The sequence below is a fragment of the Dryobates pubescens genome, chromosome 16, assembly GCF_014839835.1.
Source record: "Dryobates pubescens isolate bDryPub1 chromosome 16, bDryPub1.pri, whole genome shotgun sequence".
Classification (NCBI taxonomy): domain Eukaryota; kingdom Metazoa; phylum Chordata; class Aves; order Piciformes; family Picidae; genus Dryobates; species Dryobates pubescens.
Window position 1 is genome coordinate 8042224 of NC_071627.1, and position 21651 is coordinate 8063874.

A 21651-nucleotide genomic window follows, 5' to 3' on the forward strand; every position below is an offset into this window, starting at 1 on the left:
GAGTCATCAGCTTGGAAGGAAATCAGCCACGACACAAAGCCCTCAAGACTCCTTGCTTTTATAGCTTTAAAAGCAAGAGATTGTTCAAGTGTAATCAGAGAGGAAATGCCAGAGGCAACTGGAGAGACAAAGAAATGGGAACTTCTAGCAAAGGAATGGTTTTAAACTACACCTTTGCACTGGACATGTTGTGGATTTATATCCTCATCTTCTATTCCCTTTACTTGAGAAGAAAATGTGTTGTAAGATATTGGAGGAAGTTCACCACTGAGGGTGGTGGAATATTGGAACAGGCTGCCCAGTGAGGTGGTGGAGGCTCCATCCCTGGAGACACACAACAGGGAGGACTAGATGAGCTTTAAAGGTCCCTTCCAACCCAGTGCATTCCATGATTCTATTCTTTGCAGGGCAGCAAGTAAAAAAACATCCAACAGCTTTTTAACCAGGAGATTGCAAAAAGACAAGGTTTGCTTTATTAAATTGAGTTTTCATATTCTCCATAGAAGCATTCACCAGCTTTTTATCTTATCTTCCTTCCATTACTGTTAGGGTTGGTGCTCCTCCTGATTTCAGGAGGTGCCAGATCAAGCAGAAGGCAAGCAAAGGCAGTGATCTGCTGTTGGAAAGGGCTGGCAGCTGTCAGAGCCATCCCTGTATTTATTTAAGAGACAGTGCCCAAGCAATTCGGGGAGTAAGGCTGAGAGTCAGGAGCTTCTCATTCCATCTGCACCTCAGAAAATTCATTTAAATTTCTCTGAATCAGTGTTTCCAGGCACGATAGGATAAAGATAGTAATTTCTGTCCACTTTGACAGAATGCTATGAAGGTCCTGCACTCAGTGCTTGTCTCACCTATGATTTGCTTGCTACTAGTAACATTTTTAGAATGATTTACAAACTGAGGTCCATTGACAGCCTGTGTGATTTATTCTGACTCAGAGATGAGAAGTGGTTTGTCTCCTACAAATACATAGGGAAAAAAGCACAATACCCAAGGAGGTTAGATGCCCAAATCCTGGCAAAATCAGCTGACAGGTAGCACTTAGTGTCATAAAATCACAGAATCTTTTTGTTTGGAAAAGACCTCCAAGATGCCAGGTCAACACTAAACCACATCCCCCAGCACCACATCTACACAGCTGTGAAACCCCCACAGGAATGGGGACTCTACCACTGCCCTGGGCAGTCTGTGCCAGACTTTGACAACCCTTTTGGGGAAGAAATTGTTCCTTGTGTCCAACCTCAACCTTCCTTGGTGCAACTTGAGGCCATTTCCTCTTGTGCTATTGCTTGTTCCTTGTGAGGAGAGATCACCTGGTTCCAGCCTTCTTTCAGGGAGTTGTAGAGAGCCAGAAAGTCTCCCATCAGGCTCCTTTTCTTCAGTCTGCACAACCCGAGTTCCCCCAGCTGCTTCTCAGCAGACTTAAGCTCTGGATCCCTCACCAGCCTTGTTGCTTTTCTTTGGACCCACGCCAGCACCTCAAGGTCCCCAGGCACAACCTGCCATCCCCTTGCTGGACTCAAACCCTTCTCTAACATGTTCTAAACAGACAAAGCTATCAGAGCCATTTTACTCCAAGCTCAGTGGCTTTTTCTCACCCACCATCTCTTAGAGGAGACAAAGCCCATCCCAGACATCCACTTTTTAAGGCTCCCAAAACCAGTGTGAGTTGATATTTTCTTATAATGGTCTCCTTCAGAGTTTTCTTTTCCTGTGGGCACTCATGCTAGCGCTCCCGGTGACTGCCACAATGACCATGTTCCCTAGAACAACTCTAGAGAGCAGAGTGGTCTCTCTCAGCTTTTTGCCTCACCCCATGTTAATCTGCATGTGAGCAATCCCCATATTTTAACTGCAGGGCTGGAAGAACAAAAGATTTATTCTGCAGGAGGTAGCTCAGGGGTCCTAGACACTGAATCAATGTTCTGCATGAAAATTAGCTTAACGTGAAATTATAGCAAGGTGTCTTTTCAAGAGTGATTAATAAGGGATCTGTGTTTTCACCCACAAAAATATGTGTTGCACCTCCACTCCTGCTCTCTTATCATTTTCCTGCTCCTTCCATTTTTAAACTTTTTATTTCTCCTCCCCTGCCTTACATAATTCATCGCACAGGTAAATTATTGCATGCAACTGCCTTGTGATCACAGCAAACCGCAGAATGCATTTTTATTGTCCTTGCTACAAATTAATACATTCCAAGTAAGCACATTTTACTTTACACTTGCAAAGGTTTCAGCTCCAAGACTTTGGAATATATGGATTATCCTTTGCTATTGCCCTTGGTGAATATATATCATTGCTAACCATTAATGTGCCTGCAGCCAAGGGCAATATAAAAATGCTATTATCTTAAGCAAAAGAGGAAAAAAGAGGCATTCAAACAAGTATGAGATGGGGTAGATTGCCTTCCACTGCATACTGAGCAGCACCTTCTTTGTGAGCAGACCAATTCATTCCAATAAACCAGCTCAGGTGATAAAGCACAGATGGTGGAGCCAAGCCCCAAAGACATACATTGCTGCTATAGGACCTATATCCTCCAGAGCTTAGTGATGATTAATAGATTAATCATGTCCTTCAGATGCTTTAATCTTTCCATTTATGAGTTGAAAGCAGCTTGCAGCACTGTACTTTTTCTCTTGAAAAGCCACACTAACATAACATCTGTGTCTAAACCATCTCTCTGTTACTGGGAAATGTGTCCTATTGGACCCTTCTAATTGGGCTGAGGATTGAACAGCTTTTAAACACTGTTTTTAAGGAATACAATATTCTGATTTATGCTGATGTTTTCCAGAGTGCAAGGACCAAGGAAAATGATGTCCTACACTCAGCAGTCTCTTGATTTCCACCTATCAATTTTCATAGTTGATTACGATTTTATGAGATTCTTTATCCTCAGCAACTCTTTTTCCTCTTGAAAGTGACAAATTGCTTTTCCTCCCTACAGTTAGCACATGCTGTACACATTTCCCAAGCAATATCCATAGGTAGGAGAGAACATAATTTTCCTGCTGTTCTTGGCTTCTCCTGATCAAAGATACCAGAAAGATGAATTTTGCATTCTTCAGCTTTGTGCTGCCGTTCAGCACGTTCTTTTTCTCCAAAGACATTAAGGGCCAGCTGTACAAATACACGGACTTAAATTTTATCACAGCTGTGCATCCTAAGGCTGATGAGCTCAACCCAAACCTACCATGTCAAGGGGCTGGAGAACAGGTCTTGCAAGAAGCAGCTGAGGAAACTGGGGTTGTTTGTTCTTTTCCTCTTGTCCTGTCACTTGTTCCTTGGGAACAGAGACTGACATCCCACCTGGCTCCAGCCTCTTTCCAGGGAGTTGTAAAGAGCCAGAAGGTTTCCCCTCAGCCTCCTTTCCTCCAGACTGAACAACCCCAGTCCCCTCAGCTGCTCCTCCAGACCATTCACCAGCTTTGCTGCTCCTCTTTGGACTGTCACCTAATTGATGAGCTGTGAGAAGCCAGTGTCATGGTCTAAAAAGAGACAATGGAGGAAGCAAGATAAAGAGAATATGTTCGATAAAAGTATATAAAGAGAGTGCATATAACTAGCAGCAGATTCTTTTAAGGAGAAAAAGGCAAGAAAAGGGAAATATTTTATAAGCTGGACTGATGGGAACTGTAAACCTTGGCCCACGTTTAGAGGACACTGGAAGAGCTACTGCAGCTTTGAAAACACTGAATTAACTGAAACACAGTCTAAAACTTTGGACCTGCTTGTATGCAAACAGTGAGTCTGGGAAGGGTTGAGGATAAACCTTTTTACTTTCAGTTGGTTCTTTTCTCCCTACTCTTTCCCAGTAGAGAAATTTGGAGGTCTGTCTGTTAAAAAGAAAAGAAAAAAGAAAACCAACACACAATTCTGATTGCTTTCATAGAACAAAGCTCTGTGTTTTTGATGTTAGAAGTGTATCAGTGTCTCTCTGGAGGAGGCAGGTGAGCAGATACATCTGAGTTCTGGCTGACTTGGTTCTGTCACATTCTCTTATCATTTTAGTCCAACACAGAAAGCAAAAGAAACCCTCCCATTCTGAAGATGGAGTTTTCAGTTTTACATAGACAGACAGAGACAATCCCCAGCGCTGAACAGAGCCCATCAACTACACTTGGATTCTCGGCATGCTCACACAATTCAGCTTTCTTCTCTCTATTCCTGTCAAGAGAAATTCCTCAATTTGTCCTTTAAGTTACTAGAAAACAAGAAGGATTTCCTGAGCAGGTGGAACCCCACCATGCAGGTGAGGGTAAGCAATGCTGACTTGTCATGAGTGCTGTAGCCCCAGCATCAGTTGCTGCAGGAAATCATGACACAGGCAGGGAAGAAGAAAATTTTGTGCTGTTTGCAGACAGCCAGCCATGTCAAGAACTGCAAATACCCAGCTGTGCAAAGCCTAATGGCTCACAGGGGAATATCAGATGCTATAAGATGAAGATTTCAAGACCCATCAGTGCTTTCTAGCAGGTCAGGTTTGATACCAGAAGACAGGGAAAGAGGGGGAACTAAAGAGAGTCCATTGGAGGCTACAGAGATGCTGAGGGGCCCTGGAGCCTCCTCAGTGAGGAGGAAAGGCTGAGAGTCTTGGGACTGTTGAGCCTGGAGAAGAGCAGCCCCAGAGGGAATCTGATCAATGCTCAGCAAGAGCTAAAGGGTGGGATGCAAGAAGATAGGGCTAGACTCTTTTCAGTGATGCCCAGCAACAGGACAAGGGATAAAGGACACAAACTGGAACCTACAAGGTTCCATTTGAAGATGAGGAGAAAATTCTTTGGTGTGAGCCTGCTGGAGCAGGCTGCTCAGAGAGGTTGTGGAGTCTCCTTCTATGGAGAGATTCCAAACCCACATGGATGCTGTGGGTGACCCTTCCTTTAGCAGAGGGAGTTGGACTGGATGGTTTCCAGAGGTCCCTTCCAACCCCCACTGTGTTGGGATTTTGGGATTCTATGACATGGCATTTTTTACAGTATTTAGTGACTATGTAGCAACATTAAAAAGCCAACACTGATAGTGAGGGTGTTTTGCACGTTCTCCTATTACTAAGAAAAACCACATACAGCTGTGGTGTGAAACTTCCATTTAAAAAGAAAATGGGATCTTTCAAAAACAAGTTAAATCTAAGTGGCAGGCACGAGTACAAAACAAATCACCCCCCTCTCCACACTCCCTCTCGCTTTGCTTTCATTCTGGGTTTAGTTTCAAAGCCTTTGGGCCTTCTATTCTCAGTGATGATCAAGCCTACATTGCTGTCTGCCAACTAAACTCCATTCAGACCTCATAATATATCACATAATATACACAGGATTAAGTTGTTAGCTCCCTTTTCTTTCAACTGCCATTCATCAAACAAATAGCACTTTGAGGAAGGAAACCTATTTTCCCAGCTGCAGCACACACAATCTAGTTATCCACATTGCTGGGACTTTGCAGTTTACTGTCTCAAAAGATGACAAATTATTATGTAGAAACATTAAGTCACTTTTCCCTCAAATCAGCTGGATGCTTTGTGCTCTCCCCCAGGTACTTGCTGCGGGTGGGGAGCACTTAGGCAAGTCCAGAAGACCTGAGCTGCAGTCAAACCTAAACCCCACATCCACCATGGCACTTCTAAAGTGCATAAATCTCCCTTTTCACTCTTTCTCTTTGTGTCAGCCTCAGTCTGTTCAGCTGTGTGTAGTGATCTGCTCTTGCCAGCTGAAAGCTCTTGTTTGTAGAGGTCGGTGTGAATCAAGAGAGAGAGGTAAACATTCATTTTCCTTATAACACTTTGAAACATGAGCCAGCTTGTGCCCAGGTGGCCAAGAAGGCCAACAGCATCCTGGCTATATCAACAGTCATGTGAGCAGCAGGACCAGGGAAGTGATTTTCCCTCTGTACACAACACTGGTGAGGCTGCATCTTGAGTACTGGGCTCAGTTTTGTGCCCCTCGCTCCAAGAAGGACATTGAGGTGCTGAAGCATGTCCAGAGAAGGGCATCAAAGCTGGTAAAGGGTCTGGAGAATAGGTCTGGTGAGGAGCAGCTGAGGGAACTGGGGTTGTTCAGCCTGGAGAAAAAGAAGGCTGAGAGAAGTCTCCATTACTGCCTACAATTCCCTGAAAGGAGGTTGGAGTTAGGTAGGGGTTGGTCTCTTCTCCCTAGTAACAAGTGACAGGATGAGAGGAAATGGCCTCAAGCTGCACCAGAGGAAGATTAAGTTGGCTATTAGAAGAAATTTCTCCACTGGAGGAGTTCTCAACCACTGGAACAGGCTCCCTGGGGAGGTGGTTGAATTCCCACTGGAGGGACTGAAAAGCTGTGTAGATGTGGTGCTGAGGAACATGGTTTAGCACCAGACTTGGTGGTTGAATATTGGTTGGACTTGATGATTTAAAAAATATTTTCTGATCAAAACAATTCTATGATTCCATGATAATAGATCCCCTGTAATAAAAAATTAAGGAATTTGCCTGTAAACCTAAATATTTTCAGAGCAGGATACATCATAATCTGCCCATAGTGAGCAATGTGTTACCCTGTTCCCTAGTCTGGAGATACTGCTGGTCCTATTAGCATGTGTAAATACGGTCAATTTAAAGCTGGACAATTTGCTGCTGAAGAGGTGGATGCTCTATGGGCTCATTCCTCCATGAAATGCCAGTTTAAGTTAATGCAATTTTGAACTACATCCAGCTGACTGAGTTTGAGGTCAGAAGAAAGATAGCAAACGCCTGAATATAAGTTCCACCAGGTGCAAATGTGGTCCAGAGGACAGAGGTGAATGAGAAGGCTGGAGGCCCATCTGATTCTCTCACCTGTAAAATGGTTTGCCCTCATTTTGCAAACTAGTGGGTCATATCCTCATCCAGTATAAAGAGCCCTCAGCAAACAGAATGGACTACAACTGGGTAATAATCTGATATGCAGCTGGGAGTGGGGGAGCTGCCTTTGGAAACTCTGCTCTGTTTATTTAAATACCTTTGGCTATTTCATGCAACAGATATGATTTCCTGAAGGAAGACATTATTGAAGCAAGACTTCTGTTGACAAAAGTAGTAGTAATTAGTCTAAGAGATGCTTTGAAACACTGCTCTTAACTGGATGGAAATGGTGCTGACAGCTTGGTCTCCAGTTAGGACACTTGCAGAAGCCCAGGTAATTATACACATTCTTTCTTGGGTCCCTTCCTTTTTGGTTGCCTGTGTGATGGAATGTGTGAGCAAACCCTGAGCTCCATTCTCACTCAGTATGGTCCAGTGGAAGATGTCCCTGCCCACGGTGGGAGGGTTGGAACTGGATCTTTAAAGTCCCTTCCAACCTAAACCATTTTACAATTCTACGAATTCTATGGCTCTATGCATCTGTGAATCATATTCTATGATTCTGTGAATCATAAAATCATAGAATGGTAGAGGTTGGAGCTTACCTCTGGAGACCATCCACTCCAACCCCTTGCTGACACAAGTTCGCTTAGATCAGGTTGCAGGGGAACATATCCAGGTGAGTTTGGAATCTCTCCAGAGAAAGAGACTCCACAACCTCTCTGGGCAGCCTGCTGCAGTGCTCCAGCACCCTCACAGCAACAAGTTTCTCCTTAAGATCAAATGAAACCTCTTGTGTTCTAGTTTGTACTCACTGTCCCTCAGCCACCACCAAGAAGAGCCCAGCCCTATCCTAATAACCTCCACCCCTTATATGCACTCATGCAGAGACACTTAGGTGCATGGCTTTTCACATCTCTGCGCAAAAAAGAGGAACACACAGCATTGCTTACAGGAAGGTTTTTACATGGATTGTCACACATGTCATTTACTAACCATTCACCTGAAGGATGTGGGTCTGATACAGCTCTTCATAGCCATAGGCATGACAGGTGTAATTGCCCATGTGAATAGTTGTTACCTTGGTGATGTAGAGGGAATCATCTTCTCCAAAATCCTGTATGCAACAAAAAGACAGGAAAGGTGCCTTATTAGTTAGCAAAGAATCCTTTTAAACACCCACCACATGAAGGGAGGCAACCTGCCCAGTGGTTCTGAGAGCAGTACAGCTTGGGAACACAGCTGGAATTGTGAACAGTCGGTTTTAAAGTGCATAAATCGATGTGTAGGGAGAAAATGAGCAGCAATTGGAGAGTAAAGCAAAGCAACTTGTCTGAGAACAGGAACTTTTGTGCTGGTTGCTAACAAGGTGCTCTTTGCACACACACACACATAAAGATGGCAATTTCCAGCTGTTTAATTTATGGGGGAATTTAATATCTACCAGCTACACTCAGATGAATAAAATGCTAACTTCTGGGTGGGTGATGGCTTCTTTTATCTAACCCAGCTCTCAGAAAATGCACTCTAACCTTCAGACTTGATGGGAAAAAACTGAAACTGTTTGTCACTTATCTCAGACAATATCCAAGGCAGGAGACAAGGAAGAAGACAAAAAGCTTTTTCTCCAAGAAACCTCTTTTGATCTGTAACTGCTTGACAAGTATCTTCCTTCATCTTCCCACATCTGCTCTTGCATTACTTCAATTTTTGATTACAGGTGGGAAGAACAGGACTTAGAGAGGTTTTGGTACTCGAATATGCTGTGCATGTGGCCTGCTTAGGAACTGATTTCAAATTGTAGTTAACAGACCCATAGCACTGATAGGTGCACAAAGCAGCTTCTCTTGCTATTCTGTTAATGTTCAGACTTCTGCAGCTCCAGAATGTTTGTACCTCTATGCAAACTCAGAAGGATGCACATAAAAAAAACCAGTTCATGAACTCAAAGAAGGTTTTTCTTTAATTAGCTCCATGCATGAAGCAAGCTAAACTAAACTCTTTGCAGAACTATGGCAAAATTCAATGTACACTCAGGCTCTCTACAACTATCTGAAGGGAGGTTGTAGACAGGCGGATGTTGGTCTCTTCTCCCAGGCAGCCAGCACCAGAACAAGAGGATAAAGTCTCATGCTGCACCAGGGGAGGTTTAGGTTGGATGTTAGGAAGAAGTTCTATACAGAGAGAGTGATTGCCCATTGGAATGGGCTGCCCGGGGAGGTGGTGGAGTCACCATTATTGGAGGTGCTCAGGAGGAGACTTGATGGGGTGCTTGGTGCCATGGGTTAGTTGTTTAGGTGGGTTGGATTGGTTGAGGGGTTGGACACGATGATCTTGAAGGTTTCTTCCAACCTGGTTGTTTTTTATTATTATTATTATTATTATTATTATTATTATTATTATTATTATTATTATTATTATTATTATTATTATTATTATTGTAATACCCAAGTGCAACAAGGTGAGTTGTTCTGCTCATGAAAACCCAAGGATTTTGTTTCAGATTTCCAATGTGGAGGTAGACAGCCAGGTGTGGAGGAAAAAACCCTTTCACAAAGCCATGCCTCCTGCCAGCCTTGTCCAGCAAGGCTACCAGCAGTAAAACTGGACATGCAGCACTGTAGTGCAGTCAGGAGGTGAAAACTCACAGCCAGGGTCTTCCAGCACAACTTGATTGAACCTATCAGGGTGAATGGGAATCCACACACAGAGGTGCTGCTGCTGCTCCCTTTCCCTGCTGCATCCTGTTACTGCCAACCCCCCTGCCAGGTGCTCAGAAATTACAAGCAGAAGTTGTTTGATCATAGGATGGGCTGCTTTCTAAACTAAAACCATTTGGGGCTCCTTATATCTCACATTCCTGCCTCTTCAGGGTGCATCTGCTTTACAGTTTGAAGCTTTTCTTTCCAGCCACGACACTTTGAACATTTTTTGAAGGAAGCTACGAAACTGAAGCAGACTGGCAATGCCAGCTGGCACCCTTCAAGAAAAGCACAAAGTAGCCCATCTCTTGCAGGATGGGATTGATCTGGCACTACTTTTGCTGGCTCTTAAAACTTCTCCAGTAACTTCTGTCTGGCACCAGAGAAATGTTATCATGTCTCTCCTCTCAGTGGCAGACCAGTACTGTCTGGGGGAAGGGAAGTTTGAGTTCTTGTCTGGGCTTTAGACACATTAAAAGGCAGACTGAGATGAGCAGTGAGAAATACAGAGTTTACAAGCAGGACAATAACCCTTCCCAAAGCATAGATCTTGACCTGGGAAGGTATAAACATAACCACTCTGGTTCTCTCTGCTACTCTAAGGCATGTGCTTCCCCAGCAGCAAATCATAGAATCACAGAATGATTCTGGTTGGGAAAGACCTTAAGGATCAGAGAATTATTGAGGCTGGAATAGAACTCTGAGATCATGAAGTCCAGCCTGTTGCCTAACATCACCACACTGACTAGACTGTGTCACTAAGTACCACATCCAATCTTTCCTTAATCACCTCCAGGGATGGTGACTCCACCACCTCCCTGGGCAGTCCATTCCAGTGTCTAATTACCCTTTCCATGAGGAAGTGCTTCCTAACATCCAACCTAAACCTCCCCTGTTGCAGCTTCAGGCCATGCCGTCTCATCTTGTCTCAAGTTATAGAATCATAGAATCAATAAGGTTGGAAAAGAGCTCAAAGATTACAAAGTCCTGTCACCCAAGACTTCATGATTACTAAACCATGGCACCATGTGCCATGTCCAATCCCCTCTTGAGCACCTCTGGGGATGGTGACTACACCACCTCCCTGGGCAGCACATTCCAATGGCTAACAACTCTCTCAGTGAAGAACTTTCTCCTCACCTCCAGCCTAAACTTCCCCTGGCACAATTTGAGACTGTGTCCTCTGTTGCCTGGGAGAGAAAGTTGCCTGGGAGAAGAGCCTGACCCCCACGTTACTACAACTTCCCTTCAGGTAGTTGTAGAGTGTGATAAGGTCCTCTCCCAAGTCTCCTCTTCACCAGGCTCAACAACCCCAGCTGCCCCAGCCCCTTCTCATAAGACTTTCCCTCCAGTCCCTTCATCAGTCTCGTTGCTCTCCTCTGGACTTGCTCCAGCACCTCAATAACTTTCTTGAAGTGAGTAGCCCAGAACTGCACACAGTGCCTGAGGTGAGGTCTCACCAGTGCTGAGTACAGGGACAGAATTACATCCCTAGTCCTGCTGGCCACATTATTTCTGATACAAGCCAAGATACCATTGGCTTTCCTGACACCTGGGCACACTGCTGGCCCATGTTCAGCTGGGTGTCAACCAGCACTGCCAGGTCCCTCTCTGCTCGGCTGCTCTCCAGCCACTAGTTCCTGCCTCCCTGGCATGGGCAGGGCCACCTTCTACTAGACCCGGATGCTCAAGGCCCCATCCAGTCTGACTTTGAACACTTCCAGGGTGCAAATGTATGAACAATTATAAAGAAGAGTAGTAAATCCATAGATTACACTGAAATGCATTATCTATAATCAAAAGCACCTCTGATAATGCTGTCACCTTGGGCATCAGGCAGATTTGGCATCTACACCATGGGATAAGTTGGTTAAGCTACCCAACACGTGACAAATACCTGCTCAGAAATTCCCATGTCAAGCGTTAGCCTGTTTTCTGGCCAGCTACATCTTTCCTGCCCCAAAGCACAGAGGCATGAGTAACTGCAAATGGAAAAGATATCAACCCTGCTCAAATGATATTTGCATGAGATACAGAAAATGCTTGCAGTGGAAGGGGACTTCATAACAGTTTTTAAAGTTAATCCCAAAGCAACTCAAATTGAGTTTAGATCAATAAAAGCGGGATGGTTACTTTTATGGAATGATTTACAAGGAGCTGTGGAAAAACAGGACAATAAACTCTTCTCTCTTTTAAGTATGATGCTTTCTTTAAGATATCTCAGGGAAAAAAAAATATTATGAATGCTTGGTTTGTGCTCTGTAATTGTCTTTTTATGGGCGATCTGTTTTTTTCCAATGCATACAAATGTATTAATATAAGTGAAGCCCCTTGCAAAACCCAAACTGATGCAAGAGTCTAGGATTATTCTCCCCCCTCTCCTCTTTTCTTGTAAAGAAAAGCTTATATTGGTAGAAGCATGGTTTATGACTTCTGAAAACTATTTTCTGGCTTCTAGCACTTAAAGAAGACTATCCAAGATAATTTAGGTTAACACTGTATCATTTATGTCAGGCATAGAAGGAAATTATCCACCTTGGACTGAAACCTGTGCACACCCAGTAAATTCACATCAGACTACAACATTATTAGGAATGAAGAGTATGGGATGTGGGAAAGAAAAAGGGATGATGACATTTAGACTCAGACTGATCCTTTTGTTGCTAGAGAAAGGATACTGAATTCTCTAACAAATGACTCTTGCTGTGTGTTTACAGCAGCTCATGGCTTACCCCTGTGTTTCCCTGTGGATATAATTAGTACATTAAGATTTCACAGTTACACTTTATCTATATGCATACAGTGTTATACATAAGCACTTTCCCTCTGTATTTTACAGGGGGGTGTTTGGAAGTGCTGTAAACCCCCAAGCCCTAGAGCATTAGGAAATGATGAGTCTTTGATTTCTTGATAGCTTCTAACCCTACATCTTACACAATCCTACCATGGTGGGGGTTGGAAGGGACCTCCGTGGATCATCCAGTCCAACCCCCCTGCTAAAGCAGTGACAGCAGCTTGCCCAAGATCACAACGTCCAGATGGGTTTGGAATCTCTCCAGGGAAAGATCATCCACAAGCTCTCTGGGCAGCCTGCTCCACAGCTTCAGCCCTCTCACACCAAGGAATTTTCATCCCTGGCAAGTGTCCTGCAGCACAGTGGGAAGCACCCTCCTCTGGGAGCTCTTAGGAGTTGCTTCAGTGCATGTCATGCCAAAAACTTTTATCAGGCAAGCGGGGGCTCTTTGAACAAAAGTTCTCAGAAACTGCTTAGTGCAGAACATTTTTAGAGACTCAAATTCTGAGCTCCATCCCTCCATCCAAACAGGCACACATAAGCTTGCTGGAAGAACTGGCAGGTGAGAAGCTGGGCTAGGAAGTGGGAACAGGAGTAATTCACAATGGAAAAGGGCAGAGGGAAACATTTCATGTGTTTGACTTCTTTCAGATGTTTTTGCTTGCAAAGCCAGGTTTCCAAATCATCAAGAGCCTAAAATCAGAGGGAACCATAAACATCAGTAAAACTGATGCAAGGAGAAATCTGTTTGGTGTGAGGGTACTGGAGCCGTGGAGCAGGCTTTCCAGAGAGGCTGTAGAGTCTCCTTCTGAGATTCCAAACCCACCTGGACACTGTGACCATGGGCAAGCTGCTGTGGGTGACCCTGCTTTAGCAGGGGCTTGGACTGGATTAAGGTCCCTCACAACCCATACCATGGGATTCAGTGATTCTGCAATATAATTCCTCTCTGCCCTGAACTATCCCATCTTTAAAGCAGAGATCTAAAGACTATGCAGGACTCCCAGTGAGTGCTGCACCCCACCAGGGACTGCCCTACTCCCCATCAATGGCCAACCATGACCTGGAAAAGGCATTTTTCTTTGGCATCCCATGAAAAAGGACAGGGAGCTGGGATTGTTTAGCCTGGAGAAGAGAAGGATCAGAGGCGACCTCATTGCCCTCTACAACTACCTGAAAGGTGGTCTCTTCTCCCAGGCAACCAGCACCAGAACAAGGGGACACAGTCTCAAGTTGTGCCAGGGGAGGTTTAGACTCGAGGTGAGGAAAAAGTTCTTCACTGAGCGAGTCATTCGTCATTGGAATGGGCTGCCCAGGGAGGTGGTGGAGTCGCCATCCCTGGAGGTGTTCAAGGGGAGATTGGACGTGGCACTTGCTGACATGATCTAGTTGTGAGGTCTGTTGGAACAGGTTGGACTTGATGATCCTTGGGGTCTCTTCCAACCTTAGTTACTGTGATACTGTGATACTGTGAAACCAGAAGAGAGGCAAAAAAAAAAAAAAAAAAGGTAAATCTGAGACATGGTTTTCTTCCATTACCACTGGAGGTGAATTTTCCTGTGAAGAGGAAGCAGGAAAAGTGATGAAAAGGGAGGCAGAAACTTCTCACCCCACAAACTGATGAGCCTCTCATCAAAGATAAGGATAAGGTGTTTATCACCTCTATTTTATATCATTAAAAAATAATGTTATGCTTTTAGGGGGGAAAAAAAAAATCCAGCCAACTATGCTTCTAATTTCCTGTAATTGATAAGGTCAACCAGCAGCAGATGATAAACTGACTTCTCCAACACTTTGTTTCCTCTTTTCGCTCCCTTTTTCAAACCAAAAGTTCTCTGCCCGTCGCGAGCTGTTTTTATGCCTTGCAGTTGCCCTTCAAATAAAGGACTGATTAAGTGACCTCAGTGTTTTAACTTTTCAAGATTGAAATATGCACCACGTTGCATTTTAATTAGAGAACAGCTCAATAGCCCAACAAATAATAATAAAATAAGTTGCCACCGCAGCCTGTCAGCTCCAGAGCATAACAAAGCAGATCCTGGAAAATGGGTATGGACCTTTGTTTTGTGTGCTGTGTCTCCTTTCCATCACTACTGATTACTCAAGGCATTGATCTTTCCAAAGAGCAGATTTTTCATATTTATTTATCCCATTTCTCCCTTTAATGCATTCCCTGGTCGTGCAGTCTGGAAACATCACACTCAGAAACGTGTAAAAAATTGCAGATTGCCTGTAAATCTCTTCCATGTTCTGTCTCAAGTGAAATCCAAGATGTGATAGGAACATCACAAATCTCCTGCACTGACACCCACGGATACAGCTGGTGTGAAGGGAGCCCACAATAACCTGGGGTGATGCTGGATTGTGTGAGGCACCTGCTCCCCCCCCTTTTTTGCCCTTTAATTAGATGGCTGGGGACTAGAACATCTGCCTTATGAAGAAAGTCTGAGGAACTTGGGGCTTTTTAGCTTGGAGAAGAGAAGACTGCACCAGGGGAGGTTTAGGTTGGATGTGAGGAAGAAGTTCTATACAGAAAGAGTGATTGCCCATTGGAATGGGCTGCCTGGGGAAGTGGTGGAGTCACCGTCATTGGTGGTTTTCAGGAAGAGACTTGATGGGGTGCTTGGTGCCATGGGTTAGTTGTTTAGGTGGTGTTGGATTGGTTGAGGGGTTGGACGTGATGATCTTGAAGGTCTCTTCCAACCCGGTCTGGTCTATTCTATTCTATTCTATTCTATTCTATTCTATTCTAAGAGGGGGTCTTCATAATGCTTATAAATACTTAAAGGATGGGTGTCAGGAAGGTGGGGCCAGGCTCCTTGCACTGGTGCTGAGTGACAGGACAAGGGGCAACAGGCACAAACTGGAACACAGAATGTTCCATCTAAACATGAGAAGGAAGGTCTGTACTTTGAGGGTGGCAGAGCACACAAACAGGATGCCCAGAGAGGTGGTGGAGTCTCTATTTCTGGAGTCATTCCAAAGCCACCTGGACACTGCAATTCTGTGCAGCCTGCTTTGGGTGAATCTTCTCTGACAGGTGGGTTGGACTAGATGATCTCCCCTTCCAACACCCATTACGTTGGGATTCTGTCATTTCAGATGGTTTTCCATGAAGCCTTCTAGCACATCTTGTTCCAACACAGATTGGAAACATGTTTAAGATCCTTTAAATATTTGGCAAAGTTTCTTGTTTTCCAGGAATTTTGAAGAGCAATTAGCATCGAGTAGATTCAGGGGGTTTATTTTTCAGGATCACTTCCAATTATGTGAGAAATAAAAGGATTTGCCTTGGAGCTATAAATAGAAAGAAGCAAGTCCCACAGGTGACACAAAACCAGACAAGCTCCATATCTCTCCAGACACCATCAACATGTCACATTGTATTGCGGCATTATGGGGTCTGTGTTCCCCAGGCAGCAGCTAGTGCCCAGCCCATGGGATTTTAAACCTACAGAGTGATTTCAAACACTCCAATTAGGTGCTGGAGGCTCCTCAACTATACTTTTGGTGTGAGTCCCAGAGGTGGTTGAACCCCCTTACTCTGCTGATTTAAAAGCATCCATAGCTGAAAAAATGACAGAGGAAGTGTTGAGGAACAAAAGTTCACCATGAGCCAACAATGTGCTCCCGTGGCCGGGAAAGCAAATGGTCTCCTGGGGTGCATCAAGAAGAGCATCAGGTCAAGGAAGGCTCTCCTCCCTCTCTACTCTGCCCTAGAGACGCCACATTTGGGCCAGTTTTGGGCTCCCCAGTTCAAGAGAGTTAGGAAACTAGTGGAAAGAGTCCAGAAAAGGCTATAAAAGATGCTGATGGGCCTGGAGCATCTCTGTGAGGAGGAAAGGCTGAGAGCCCTGGGACTGTTGAGCCTGGAGAAGAGCAGTCTGAGACGGGAACTTTCCAATGCTCAGCAAGAACTAAAGGGTGGGGGGCAAGACTCTTTTCAGTGGTGCCAGACTCTTTTCAGTGGTGCCCAGTGACAGGAGAAGGGACAATGGGTACAAACTGGAAGCCAGGAGGTTCCATCTAAAGATGAGTTCAAAATTCTTTGGTGTGATAGTGTTGGAGCCCTCGAGCAGGCTGTCTCGAGAGGCTGTGTTGTCTCCTTCTCTGGAGACTTTCAAAACCTGCCTGGATGCATTCCTGTGTGACCTGCTCTAGATGATCCTGTTTTAGCAGGGTGGTTGAACTGAATGATGTCCACAAGTCCCTTCCTAGCCCCACTGTACAGGGATTCTGGGATTCTGTGAATGGAGAAGAAACCACTCTGAAAGAAACCACTTCCCAAGTGTTTTCTTCTCTTGGGAGAATCCTGCTGGTTGCTGGGATGCCTTCCTAAATAATAATAAATGATAATAAAAATAATAACAATAACAACAACAATAATTTGCTGTTGCTGTTATTCATATAATTGTAATAATAACAGCAATAATAACATTATCAACAACAATAACACTATTAATAGTAGTAGTTATTGTTGTTGCTATTATTATTATTTCACCTCACTTTAGGATCCTTTCCTTCCAGCCCTTTCCACCAAGGGCAGCTGGGAGTCTTCCCCATGTTTCAATGCCTACTGCCAAAACCAGTCTCAGCCCTTGGGCTAGCTGGTGTCACTGGTCAGAAAGAAAACCACCATCACAATTTCATAGTTACCAGCACACAAAAATGTATGAAGCAGCCCAGGTTAACAAAGCCTGCCTGGTCCTCAAAGTGGTAGAAATCTTTCTCTGATGATATTTACAGGATTTTAAGACAAAATGTACTCAAGCATTTAATGAGATCATTATTATGCAGAATCTACAACAATGGCTATCACTTTGGAAATGATTTCTCCTCACTAATCAAATGTCTCTGCTCCTTTTTTGTGTTCTTTTTTTCCTTTTTGTTTTACAATAGATTCATGAGTGATTCATATAAAAATAATAAAAACTAAATTAGTCATGGGCTCTTAAATCACTTTCTTTGCTGCTTTTAATAATTCATTTCCAGAGACAAGCTGAGAACTTATGCTTCATTAATATTATTTGTTCTGGGCTTTACACATGCTATCACTTTAGTGATTTACATGGAGGAAAACTCAGCCTTAAGCAAACACAACCTGATGGGGTGTTCATTTATCTTCTTTTTCTACTCAAAGAATTTAGCACAACATTAAGACTTTGCTGGTGAGGGGGGAAAAAAAAAGTTTTGGGGTTGACAATGTGGAAATGAACTTTTTAGATGGTTGTGCCATTATAATATAGATAAAAATGGATGACTTTTGTACCTTGTGCAACTCAAGACACAACACAACAAGGAAAATCGATGGGAGGTCTTTTGCTGGAGCTGTTGGAAGGGAAGAATTGGAATCATAGACTCACAGAATGTATCAGGATGGAAGGGACCCTCAAAGGTCATCTTGTCCAACCCCCCTGCACTGAGCAGGGACATAGAATCATAGAATTGTTAGGGTTGGAAGAGACCTCAAGGATCATCTAGCTCCAACCCCCCTGCCATGGCCAGGGACCCCTCACACTGGAGCAGGCTGCTCAGAGCCCCAACATGTCTCATCTTGAATGTCTCCAGGGATGGGAACTCCACCACCTCTCTGGGCAACCTGTTCAGTAATTCACTAACCTCATTGTAAAGAACTTCCTCCTAATGTCTAATCTTCCTCTTGATGTCCAAGTCAAGATAACACAATGGAGTGAACGAAATGTTTCCATTCCTCGGCTCTAAAGGACAATTCAGAGAAGCACACTGACCATGACTAAACAGGCAAGTACCTATCTTGGGAGGAAATTACATTCATAAACTCCAACTTTCCTCATACAGCACAGAGGGAGGTAGCTGAGGTTGGTCTGCAATTCAATTATCAGTTCCAGCAGTCAGAGCAGGTACAGGAAAATACAGCTGATTTTAGACCCTAATTTACCTCCTTCTCAAGTTCTTTTCTAATGCATTTTTAAGTGTGTCAGTGTACCTGAACACCCCACAGCAGGTGGGCTGACTCCTTTCTTCTTGTCCATTTGAGAAGATCCACACTGCATTCATAGTTCTGCTTTTCTGCTCTAACACCCAGACTGAGCACCTGCAATTCACCTGCATCTAACATAGGTGGGGGTTACATCTGAAGATCTCCAGAGGTCCTTGCCCACCCCTAACTTCTTGTGATTGAATCACAGAATGGTTGGGGTTGGAAGGGACCTGGATGATCATCTCTTTCCAAGGATAACACCTTCCTTCACAAAAACTGGCTGCTTAGGATGATGAAGCCTAACCCCCCAGCAGCTACTTAGGACCAGGTGAACAGAGAGAAGAGCTCACAAATATTTACTGATAGCTAAAGGTTGGGGGGCAACAGGATGGGTCCAGACCATTTTCAGTGCTGCCTGGCAACAGGACAAGGGGAAATGAACACAAACTGAAACCCAGGAGGTTCCATATAGACATGAGAAAAAACCTTTGCTGTGAGGATGCTGGAGCCCTGGAGCAGGCTGCCCAGAGAGGCTGTGGACTCTCCTCTGGAGAGATTCCAAACCCCATTGGCCACTGTGATCCTGGGCAAGCTGCTGTGGCTGCCCTGCTTTAGCAGGGTGGGGCTGGACTGGATGATGTCCAGATATCTTGTCCAACCCCCACTATGCTTGAATTCTGTGATTCCATAATATTTGTCCTCTTATGGTACTATTCCCTGTTGTCTGTGTAGGCTCTCACCACACTTCTGAAGGAATTACTGTTGTTTATATATTTTCCTTATAAATTTATGCACATTTCTCAGGAGATAATGTCAAATCATGTGAAACAACATCCCATAAATATTGTATAAAGACATTTGACTCCATGAGGGGTTTATTCTATCTTCAAACTGAGGAATGTTTTCATAATCACATCTTTGGGAAAACAACCTGCCTGTTCCTAGGGGGCTAAAGTGTATTATTTTGAAAGATGACACATTTTAACCACTCCACTCTTTGTAGTCAGAAATCAATTTAGAGCCATCAGAATCTTGCCAGTTGCAGCTACATTATAGTAATTTTCTGCATGAGAGAAGTTGAGGTGACTTTTGTAACATATAGCTGCCAAGGGACTTGTAATGGAGAAATAATATGGATGGGTAATTTATGGATAAATAATATTTTTATGCTAAAAACCATCTTAAATGTTTGGAAGAAAAATTGTTTAATTACATGTACCATTCAGATGGCTCTTTTGCAGTAGCTATGTGACAACTCATTAACAGAGTCCTTCCCAGACAGGACAAGACAAATTATCACCGTGTCGCTTATGAAGGCGTCTGATTAAGTGAGCAAGGAAAAATTATTAATATTTTGTTGCCAATCAAGATATCACATAAAAATGATTTAAGTAATGCACTCAGACAACCAGGCTTTGTAGTACTCTCCAGCCTTTGAGCTCTGCACAAATTTAGGATTAGCCAGCTTTTTGTTGACCATCTTCGTAAACTTCTTGCGTTAATCTGGGCCACAATCGACCTTCTCGCTGCACATTTGTCAGGACTTTGGAGAGAATAAAGCCAGGAGTGGCTGAGGGAGCTGGGATTGTTCAGTCTGCAGAAGAGAGTGCTGAGGAGAGACCTCACTGCTCTCTACAACTTCACAAAAGGAGGTTAGAGTCAGGTGGGGGGTTGGGCTCTTCTCTCAACTAAGAAGTGATAGGACAAGACCGAATGGCCTCAAGTTGCACCAGGGGAGGTTTAGGTTGGATATTAGGAAAATTTTCTTTACTGGAAGAGTGGTCAGACATTGGAACAGGCTGCCCAGGGAGCTGCTGGAGTCACCATTCCTGGAGGTGTTCAAGAAACATGGAGACGTGGGACTTCAGGACATGGTTTAGTGGTCATGGAAGTGTTGGGTTGACAGTTGGACTTGATGATCTTAGAGAGCTTTTCCAACCTCAATGATTCTATGAATAATTGTGCTGCTCTCATACCTAGTTGGAAGGATTCTGTTTGCCTTCCCCCCACCGCCCCGCCAAGAGCTGGCTTTCTATTTTCATCTGATTCCCTGAATTAGCATTTAGAAGAGAAAGAGTTTAATTGAAATATAATACAAGGATTTTTCCAATCCCGTAGTTTTGTAGGTGATTACCATTGTGCCAGGAGCAGGGAGGATTTTCTTGAAGTTAAAAAGGTACAATTAATCTCCTGTTGCACTTCCAATTAGCCAAATTGCTAACCTTATTGTGAAAAGCAGAAATGCAATCGAGTTCCTGCTCGAGGCGCACAAAAAGAAAACTGAAGTAATTTAATTAACTGACTTCAAGTATATTAAGAATCACACTGCCTTTACTTTCCTGCTGTCAATGTCTTTAAATAGATTATTGGTTAATGTGAGTTTCTGCACACATGAAAAGCTGAGGCTTTGAACTGCCTGCTGCCACCACCCCCACCCCATGCTGTGGAGATACGTGGCTGCATGGATCTCCACACTGCACACCTCAACATGAGTGTTGATGCTGTTTCCATGCTACATGCAAGCATCGATCCCAAACACAAGTGTTCATGTTTCAGGTGACCATGGCTCACACACCAGTACTGCAAGACTTTCAAAACTTGTAAAAAGACTGGCTTGATCAGCTGAAGGACCATCTCTTCCTCCCTGCTACAAACAAGTGTTTCACAGAATCTTAGAATGGGTTGGGTTGAAAGGGACCTTTAAAAGTAATCCAGTCCAACCATGTGCAGTCTGCGGGGACATCTGCAACTACAGCAGGCTGCTCAGAGTCCCAGACAACCTGACCTGGAGTGGTTCTAGGGATGGGGCAGCTCCCACCTCTTTGGGCAACCTAGGCCAGCATCTCACCACCCTTATTGTGAAAATTTTCTCCCTTGTTTCCAGTCTAAATCTCCCTCTTTTAATTTAAACCATCGCCCCTTGTCCTGTCACAACAGGCCCTGCTAAAAGGTCCACTCCCAGCATTCTGATCGGCCCCTTTTAGCACATAAAAGCCACCAGGTCTCCCTGGGACATGCAGTTGCCTGCCCTCAGTAGCCCTAGAGGAGACACTCCTGAGCTCAAGAGTCCTACAGAGTGCCCAGAGTGGAAGAAGGAAAATAAAAAGATGGTAATCCCCAAACTGTGTCACCTCAAGTAACCAGACCAGGATACAGATGGCAGTGATACATCTAGAACATTAATACTTTAGTGTTTAATTAAAGATGAAAAAGGTGTGGAGGTGTTTATTAGATTAAAAAAACAGCTGATGAGTGCTAGTATCATATGACAAGGTGATACAATTCATAAAGTGACATGTGAAACACTGAAACTGAGGCAGAAATCCTGGTTTTCCTCCCTGTAAGAATCTCCTTTGATAGAGTTTCTCAGTGGTATACTAGT

At 44.0% G+C, this 21651-nt stretch overlaps 1 protein-coding gene across 2 annotated transcripts in view; it reads right to left on the minus strand.

Annotated features, from left to right (window-relative positions):
* Positions 1 to 21651, minus strand: part of LOC104297025 (follistatin-related protein 4) — a 278489-nt gene that overhangs the window by 24298 nt on the left and 232540 nt on the right. For both annotated transcript variants that reach the window (XM_054168334.1, XM_054168333.1), the window contains exon 8: positions 7811 to 7931. In XM_054168334.1, coding sequence (XP_054024309.1) covers positions 7811 to 7931 — 121 coding nt within the window. The remainder of the gene's footprint in view (positions 1 to 7810; positions 7932 to 21651) is intronic.